The 9974-nt window shown below is 40.3% G+C and overlaps 1 protein-coding gene across 1 annotated transcript; it reads left to right on the top strand.

Annotated features, from left to right (window-relative positions):
• Positions 1 to 3855: 3855 nt before the first annotated feature.
• On the top strand, positions 3856 to 5176 carry LOC147607876 (UPF0496 protein 4-like). Its single transcript, XM_086790167.1, has one exon. The coding sequence runs from the start codon at positions 3939 to 3941 to the stop codon at positions 5118 to 5120; it is 1182 nt and encodes a 393-aa protein (XP_086646293.1). The 5' UTR covers positions 3856 to 3938; the 3' UTR covers positions 5121 to 5176.
• Positions 5177 to 9974: the final 4798 nt, after the last annotated feature.

Genomic DNA, 9974 nt, shown 5'->3' on the forward strand with positions numbered 1-9974 from the left:
ATTAGAGCTCTATTCATAGATTAAGCTCTATGATTAGAGCTCTATTCATAGATTAAGCTCTATGCATAGAGGACGAGGACCTACAAAATAAAACCCCTCTTTTTGGTAGATAAAAATAGAGGAAAGAGAGGATAAAAAGATAGGAAAGAGAGGAAAGATAGGAAAGCACTTACCTCTTTTTGGTGATGTTGAAAGAGAAAATTAGAAGACCTACAAAACCAACAAAAGGGTGAGGAAAGGATTAGTAATGCATACATACAAAAGCCCTAAGAACCTAATGCATACATACAAAATCGAAAAGAGAGGAAAGAGAGAAAAGCATTTACCTCTGTTGTTTTGGTGAAGTTAAAAGACAGGATTATAAGACCTACAAAACAAAACAAAAAGTTGAGAAAAGAATTAGTAATACAAAACCCTAAAAGTGAGAATAGCATAGATACAAAAGGAGGTTTAAGCCTTATGCATAAGGAGGTTAAGGTATAAGCCTCTTATGCATAAAAGGCCTCTTATTCATAAGCCTCTTAGGCTTATGCATAAGAAAGAGAAAGAGAGAGAGATAGAGAAGAGAATACCATTCAAAAATTTTAAACATAAGAAGCTTGTACATCAGAGAGAGAAAGAGAGAGTGAAGAGAATACCAATCAAAAATCCTAATTCTAAACATACCATTCAAAATCCATGAAAATAGGAAGAGGTGGGAGAGAGACAAGTGGGATAGAGATTACCTTATGAGGAATCGTGCTTGGGAGGAGAATTGTGAGGAGATTTGAGAGGAGATGACAAAGGGTGAGGTGCAGCCATTATGAGGAAGAGGTACATTACAGGGAGCAGAGGGGAGGGAAGCGAAAATAGTTGCAGCATCCACGCGGGCGGGATTATTCAGAAAAATTTTTAATAGAGCGCGTCTATAAATGCATCTATAAGCACGTCTATATCAGTATAGATACGCTTAGACTATGTAAACCCCGCCAAATTGCAAATTCACCCATGGCCCCTCTCTCACTTCCATCTCTCTCTAGTTTGCACATCTATGTTCTCATTCTCTTGTAGTACATGACACATACAAAAAGTTAACCCTGTGTGTAAAGTTTGATTTTGGGAAACTTTTTTTGTTGTGATTTATTTTACATTCATTAAGTAATACACCATGCGTTCTTTGATGCTGGTCCTATAGCCTCGCTCTCTTGATCCTTGACCATTCATTTTTGTATCCTCTACAAGCATCATGCGGAGTGACACACCAAAATATTTTAGAGATCAATTGGCAAGTGTAAAAGTCTAATAGAAGTGAGGCGCTTACATTATGGTAGTGTGTTATGGTAGATTTTTAGGCAATAAATTAGCTTGGAGATTGTTTGGTAGCTAATTGTTGTCCATAGGTGGCCAATGTGTGTCACTAAAACTTAATCCGATAAAAAATTTTAAATTTTAAGGGAACTATGATTCAAAATCTTTCAACCATCATTTTTGTGGTGCATTGAACTTATAGAGCAACACTAAGGTGTATGCACATAAGATGTGCATAGCTCACAAAGCCAAAAGATTCGTTTTCTTTAATCCAAAATAGGACTGACGGGACACCACACTTAATTAGTGGTCCCTAATTTGTGCATCTTTTTCTTTTCCATATAGCATAAGTTTCACCCTAGTTAATGACATGAATGTACTTATTAACCATAGAGGCACAACATAATTTGAGATCATTTAATAAAAGTACCTATATAGATGATACAAGTACCCATATGCATGAACAAGTACCTCTATATATGATACAAGTACCTATATACATGGTATATCAATTTACCCTTCTTATGTTATGCCTTATATATACATGAATTAATATGGGTGCCCAAGTTTCCATGGCATTAATTAATTACTTGAGAGAACAGAACCTTAGAAAAAAATAGAGTGAATATGGGGGCGAAAACCTTATAAATTAGAGTGAATATGGGTTTGACAAGTGGTAGTGAGAGATAATTTTATCGAATGAATGTCGTGCAAAACATGTACAAGAGAGGGTGAAGAAAGAGAGACATGAATTTCAAAGAGGGGAGATGAGTGTGCAGGGAGAGATGGTGTGTGAGCTTGAGAGAGAGAGAAAGGAGCACGTAGAAAGAGCTCTCGTGCGTAAGCCTGAAAGAGAGGGATAGAGCAAACGACCGAAGAGATGCTAGGAGAAAGCATGTGAAAAGAGAGATGTTGTGGGAGAGCTTGAGACAGGGGTAGTTTAGAGCAAAGAAGGCAAGTGAGCTAGACATGCATGCTTGAGAGAGAGGGGGAGAGTGGCAGCCGGGGACGTGCCTTAGAGAAAGGGGAGAGAGAGAGTGAAGAGAGTGAGAAGCGAGGGTCGAAACCTTCGCTTCTCATAGTCATGAATTAACTAGGACTGATAGGGCATGATTAATTAATTAATTTGCATATTGCGTTAGTATGTAAGGTTAATATACATGATACAATTACCTACATACATGGTATCACTTAACCGTTCTTATGTGATGCCTTGTAAGTCACACAGGATGTGACATCTCATGTAATGTTAGAATAAGGATCTTTCATCAACAATAGTTCTGGTGGATCTTATTTCATTACATTATCAGGTTTTAACTCCTAAGCAGAGAAAATGAAAAGCAATTACTTTTATTCCTATTTTTTAGTTAGAAACACTCGTAGATATGGTACTCATGTGAGTTATACAAGGCCATCTAGTTTGCATGAGAAATCAACCTAAGATACCATTAACATGGCTAAACAAAAATCATATAACTAGAGTACATCTTGTTTGATAAAAGTGACAAGAGACTGAATCTATATTACATATTAAACATCAAATGTTATAGAATAAAAGCATAAATAACTTAAGTGAGACAGAATTAATTGTTGAGATAGAATCTATCCAATGGTTCATATTAGAAGAGCGGAATCTTTCTTAAATTTAGGGCACAATCACAAACCACATGTTCATGTCGATGTTTTAATCTTTGAAATATTTGTACAAAGAGCCATTAAATTATCAAGGTGTAAAACCTAATCAATACTATTAAAGGTTCCTTTATTCATCCTAGCTATTGCACTTGGACTAATGTCCTGCATACCCTCTGATTACTATTGGAATACATTTTCTAATGTGTACTAAGTTAGATACATTCCAAAGCTACTCTCTCTCTCTCTCTCTCTCTCTCTCTCTACTCTTTGCTAGACCATGGATTGGACCAAAGACCCACATGATATTTATGATATGCACTATGTCTTATGGGTCACTTTGGGTCCCTTAAAGCATCAAAGATAGCTTCATTAAAGAGAGGAAAGGTTGTGAATGGAATTTCTTTTTCTCTCTTTGGAGGAAAACCAATAATTCGAACTCTCACAAGTGCATGAAATAGAGCTTTAGTAACGGAAGCAAAAACGATTCAACAAGGTTTGCGATTGCAAATGAAAAATCCTTAACCCAAAACTATATTTGCACGGATTAAGTATTTTCAATCGTGTGTAAAACCGGTTTCTCCTTGGACGCGACGTCGTCCACTTTTTGTCGTCGAGGACGCAAGCATAAGCATGAACGGCGTGTCATAAAGGATGGGTTTTCAGTAGTAGTAAATTCAGGAGTTGTATTCTAAAATGCGTGTCGTGGCTCGAAGCACAGAAGAGAGCGATGGCTGTTGCCAAAAGTGACGACGTGCCAGCATCTCGCATTGGCTTGTGTCTGCTCACAGCCCACCATCGCCACCCTTGCTCATTCCATGAAGCAAATAAGATAATGGCCAGCCTAGCTGTCTCCTCTATTTTTTGATCAAGCGTCCCCTTCGCATCGCTCTTATATCGCTTCTAACATGCTCTTTGGCATAGTCTACTCCTCATTGCACCATCAACACATAGCTCTCAGCTACACCTACCTCTCATCAACACAGCTCTCTGAGCTGGGCTGAGCGGTAAACTCCACCATGGTTTCCTTCTCTTTCCTCTCCTCGTTTCTTTCGCGCCTTCACTGTAACAAGCGGCAATCCCGCGTCTACACAGAGACTCTTTCTGCCTCGCAAGCATTCGAGGCAGATCTGGCAGAGGGACTTCAAGAGCTTCATACAGACTCCACGTCACCCTACCTGAGCCTGAGCTGGCTCTCCAGTGCTGTGGGTATGCTGCTCTCCGCACAGGCCTCTGTGCAGGACGTCCTCGTGCCATGCTTACAATCGCCCCTGCCCGCTCGAGACATCAAGATGATTCAGCAGTACATGGACAACAGCGTGAAGCTGCTGGACGTGTGCAGGCTGCTGATGGACGTTGTGGATGGCGTTGACGGCTATGTGAAAGCCGTGCAGCTTGCCCTCGGCTACGTGCCGTGCAAGCAAAGTTTCAGCTCTGAAAGTGGTGCAGTGCTGCGAGCAAAAAAAGCTCTCACCACAGCACAGCACGTGCGAGCAAACCTGGGAGAGTCGTCGACTTTGAGGATCGGCCGTGCACACGAGCGCGGGCGCGCACACCATGAGCTTGCAGCTTGTGGCTCAATGCTTAGAAGAATGGGGGACAAGCTTTTGGTTCCAGATGAGGATGCTGGACAACGGAGCGAGGACGCACCCACCTGCTCCTACTCTAGTTCCTTTTCTGCCTTGCCCGCTGCTCTCTATGGAGGGCAAATGGCTACCGTCTTCGTTTTCAAACTTCTTGCAGCGGCGCTTCCATCTGCAAAACCTACTCAATCTCAATTAGGTGTTCTGCATGTTCTGGGCCGGCCATTGTGGGCAGTTCCTCTTCTTACACTCCAAGACAAAGTCAACAAAGAGCTTCTGGCGAGAGTACAGAAGAGATCTGTGACCGTCCTACCCGACATAGACATCATAGATGCCTTTGTTAAACAAATCAATGAAATGCTGTCACAAATCTTGGAACAACCCAGTACTCATGCACAATATTCGCAAGCAAGGGACGATCTCAGCCGTCTAGCTGACACTACCAGCAAGATGGCGGACGAGCTTCAAACCTTCGTGTCTACGCTCCAACTTCAGATCCAAAGCGTTTCCGGGTCACTTGTGGATACGAGAATGGCCTTGCTCGACTCCCTCACAAGAACGGGATTGCTACACGTGTGCGGCTCTCTTTTACACGTCATGTCCCCAAAGTTTTGGTAGTGCTAGGTCAAACTGTACATAAGCACGTGGAAAGCCTGTACAACAAAAGAAATGTAGAGATTATGAGGAGTTATAAAGAAGCCTCTTTTTTTATATTTGTCTTTCTTCTCACGTATGCATATGTATCATCCTCAAACTTTGCATACACACCAGTGGTTTCGCTCGCATCTATACAAGGCTCGTAGAAGCATGTTGCGTCATGAATTATGTTATATCCATTGTTGTACACTTAAAAAAACGTAATGTAGACTCAATCTCAAGGGCAAACTTAAGGCTGTCTTCCAAACTGAGATTATGTTTTGATTGGAAAGTTTCACCCTAACTTGATAAAAAAGCAAATCATCACAAGAAAGACAATGAAGGCTTGAGCAAATTACCAAGTTGTAAAAAACATAATCAATCATCGCATCAGATACTTCCAACTCATTAGTGGGGACGTGGAATGCAGCAAATGCTACCAACTCAGCTCTCAGAATCTGGAATGCAGCAGATGCTACCACGTGTAATTACACTTTGCATTGTGCTGAATTTCTCCGCTCTAACTGCATTGTATGCCCTTCGCCTCCCCACAACCACGACGACAAGGAATGGCTCACCAAGACTGGGAATGGTCATAGGTGGGCCATTGCCAGGGAATCTGGTCGCCAGCTAGCTTTGGCTCCCAATTCCTCTTGGGAATGGCCACCCCATGGCCATTCCCTATACCATCATGACTTATCCTCTAAGGAATTGTGACCTAGCTCTCATTTCCCTTCTTATAGAGGGAGAAAGGAAGATCCAAGGGCTTCGAATTGCATTCAATTCTTCTCAAAATCTTATTGGTCACAACTACTCTTCAATTCCTCCTCTCCTTCTAAGCACTTTAAAATCTAGATTTTCAGACAACTACTCATAAATTCCTCTTGTTCTTTGCCCTTATCTTCTACACTCGTCGTGTAAATCCTCCTGGAAGCCAAGCCGGCCGACAGTTGACGACTAGTAGAATATGTTTGGCGATGCACAAGCAAACCCCTTATAAGCTAAATCAAAATTTAGTGCAACTGGCGATTGACGTGCGCGATTCGAATAGTGACGGGCGACTGAAATAGTGGGGAAAAGAGGGAGCAGTCAAACGTGATCGTTTATAAGTAATGTGCCGATGGTACCCTTTTAGCCAGACACAAAGCACGTCCTTTCTCCCTGCTCTCAAAGACAAGCCTCAAGGCCCTTAGCTGTAGTGCCCTACTTTACAAGACGTTAATCCTCGCGCCTACTACTTTATGACAAGAACGGTCTTCGTCTCCCAAAACAAATGCATGAAAATTGAAATTCAATAAATCCATATTTGCTTTGTTAAGGATGTGAAGAGCTCAAGCTCACCACTTCGAGGCACTTTTTGCGGTAGCAATGAGTATCACGCTCACCACTTCCAAGCACCTTAACGACTTCATTAATTATAGACTGTTGTACACTTTTTGCCCTAGCATCATGTGCTTACTTGCTTCTCCAAGAGGACACGCACTCTAGAATCAATTGTATCCAAGCAAGCAATGGTTCAACGTATGCCAATCTCACATGCACACGCATTTTGTGCTGTTTCACATGAAATATTATCAAGCTCCCCGTGGATGTTTTCTCTTGTCGATACCATTAATTACACTCAATACACTCTATTTGAAAAACAATAAACGTACATGTGCATGGTCATGGTTTTAGAATATTCTCCAATAAATGTACATGTACATGTGCATGAGCATGGTTTTTAAATATTATACAATATACATGTTTTAATGCAAGTAGCGATATTGTGCTTTAATTTTGTTTTTTCTTTCATTCTCATGCACATGTGCATGAGCATGGTTTTTAGATATTATACAATATACATGTTTTAATGCAAGTAGCGATATTGTGCTTTAATTTTGTCTTTTCTTTCATTCTCATGCACATGTACATGTACATGTGCATGAGCATGGTTTTTAAATATTATACAATATACATGTTTTAATGCAAGTAGCGATATTGTGCTTTAATTTTGTCTTATACTATATATATATGTTGTAAATGAAGTAAACATTCATCATTTGAACTACTGAGAGAAAATGATTGTTTGGATAATACTCACCCACGAAAATAAAAGATCACTCAGTGTTGTAGAAGGAACACATATCTAGCTTGAAGGAAATGAGCACTCTTAACAAAAAAGTCTTCCAAATTATCTAGGCTAACGATATACAAAAAATCTTTGAGTGAATGGCCTTCCTTGACTTTCTGGTAGGGAAAAAATTGTTGAAATGTAGAGATAAAGAGACGAGACAAGAGACACATCATGTATGCTCCCAAAGACTGATTCATATTAAGGACAAGATACATATATATATGTGAGACCAAGTTAGGTAGAGTGAGCCATGTATAGAGCTCCAACACTCCCACTCAAACAAGGGTCTCTAGCTATCGATGAAAAAACCCTTGGGGAGTACAAGGGAAAAACCCAAGCCCCTATACAAATGTGAAAATATGAACCAGAAATAATGATGTGAAAGTGCATTTGCATCTATGTACAAATATACAAAAGGACCAAGAGGTCATAGTGTGCAATTGTGAAATGTGCAAAGTGCGTGGTGTCTAGAAGATTACAACGATATATGTACAAAGCTACCATAAGAGTAAAGAGCCTAATCTAGAAAGAGTGAGCCCGAGGCAACTCCAAGGTCTGAGCGCAAGAGAATGAAGCGTGACTCATTAAGACCTTTGGTAAGAATATCTACAATCATCTGGTCACTTGGACAATGTTCAATCATGATAGTGCCTTTACGTACTTCGTATCAAACATAATGGTAATGCACAACAATATGTTTTGACTTGTTATGTTGGACATAGTCATTTGCAAGACTAATAGCACTCTGATTATCACACCGCAAGGGTGTACTAGAAAGACGAGAATGACCAATATCTGTCAACACTTGTCGAAGCCAAATGAGTTCACGAGCTACAAGTGATGCCGCAACATATTCAGATTCGGTTGTAGAAACTACAACACAACGTTGTTTCTTGCTGGTCCAAGAAATAAGACAACCATTAATGAAGAAACAATTGCCACTAGTAGATCGCATAGATAAATGTGAGCTGGCCCAATCTGCATCTGTGTAACCCAAAAGAGAAAGAGATGGAATGGAGTCGGATGTGAATTGTCGTTGATAAACCAAACCATAATCTGCAGTGCCTTTCAGGTATTTCAACACGCGCTTTGCTGAACACCAATGCTTAAGAGAAGGACATGCAAGATGTTGCCCGAGATAGTTAGCAATAAACAAAATGTCAGGACACTTGAAGACATCCAACCAAATTAGCATATAGTTGATTTGTAACAAGCTGGCCACCACCATCAGAAGTGTTTTTCATGGAACTCGCAAGACAAGGAGTAGTTGCTGAATGTGCACATTCCAAACCAAACTTCTTAATAGTATCTTCAATAAACTTTGACTGTCGAAGTAATAAAATACCTTTGCTGCGATCCCTTTGAATCTGAATGCCAAGACACGAGTGAAGCTCTCCAAGATCCACCATATCAAATGCCGAAGATAACAACTGCTTAATTTGGTGTAGAAATCCCAAATCATTGGAAACAAGAATTGTATCATCCACATAAAGGGCAAGGATTACAAAACTACCATTTTGGTGTTTGGTAAATAAGTTGGGATCAGAAGAGCAAGAGAGAAAGCCATGGGAGGTAAGAAAAAGATCAAACTTGATGTACCAGGCCCGTGAAGCTTGTTTAAGACCATATAAAGCCCTATGAAGACGAGCAACAAGATCTTCCTTACCTGCAATAGCAAATCCTTCTGGCTGCTCCATGTAAATTTCTTCATTCAAATCTCCATTCAAGAAAGCTGTGCGCACGTCCATCTGATGAATTTCTAAGTCAAATTGAACAGCAAATGCCAATAAAACCCGAATACTAGTAATGCGAACAACTGGTGAAAAGGTTTCATGATAATCAACGCCAGCAACTTGAGAATAACCTTTGGTAACTAAACGTGCCTTGAATTCTTTTCCATATAGCATAAGTTTCACCCTAGTTAATGACATGAATGTACTCATTAACCATAGAGGCACAACATAATTTGAGATCATTTAAATAAAAGTACCTATATAGATTATACAAGTACCTATATGCATGAACAAGTACCTCTATACATGATACAAGTACCTATATGCATGAACAAGTACCTCTATACATGATACAAGTACCTATATACATGGTATATCAATTTACCCTTCTTATGTTATGCCTTATATATAAATGAATTAATATGGGTGCCCAAGTTTCCATGGAATTAGTTAATTACTTGAGAGAACAGAAGCTTAGAAAAAAACTAGAGTGAATATGGGGGCCAAAACCTTATAAATTAGAGTGAATATGGGTTTGACAAGTGGCAGTGAGAGATAAATTTCTCAAATGAATGTCGTGCAAAACATGTACAAGAGAGGGTGAAGAAAGAGAGACATGAATTTCAAAGAGGGGAGATGAGTGTGGAGGGAGAGATGGTGTGTGAGCTTGAGAGAGAGAGAAAGGAGCACGTAGGGAGAGCTCGCGCACGTAAGCCTAAGAGAGAGGGATAGAGCACGTGACCGGAGAGATGCTAGGAGAAAGCATGTGAAAAGAGAGATGTTGTGGGAGAGCTTGAGACAGGGGTAGTTTAGAGCAAAGAAGGTAAGTGAGCTAGACATGCATGCTTGAGAGAGAGGAGGAGAGTGGCAGCTGGAGACGTGCCTTAGAGAGAGGGGAGAGATGGCATGTTGAGAGAGTGAAGAGAGTGAGAAGTGAGGGTCGAAACCTTTGCTTCTCATAGTCATTAATTAACCAGGACTAATAGG

This window comes from Cibotium barometz, chromosome 54, assembly GCF_041138505.1.
Source record: "Cibotium barometz isolate CiBa-2024 chromosome 54, ASM4113850v1, whole genome shotgun sequence".
In the NCBI taxonomy this organism is placed as follows: domain Eukaryota; kingdom Viridiplantae; phylum Streptophyta; class Polypodiopsida; order Cyatheales; family Cibotiaceae; genus Cibotium; species Cibotium barometz.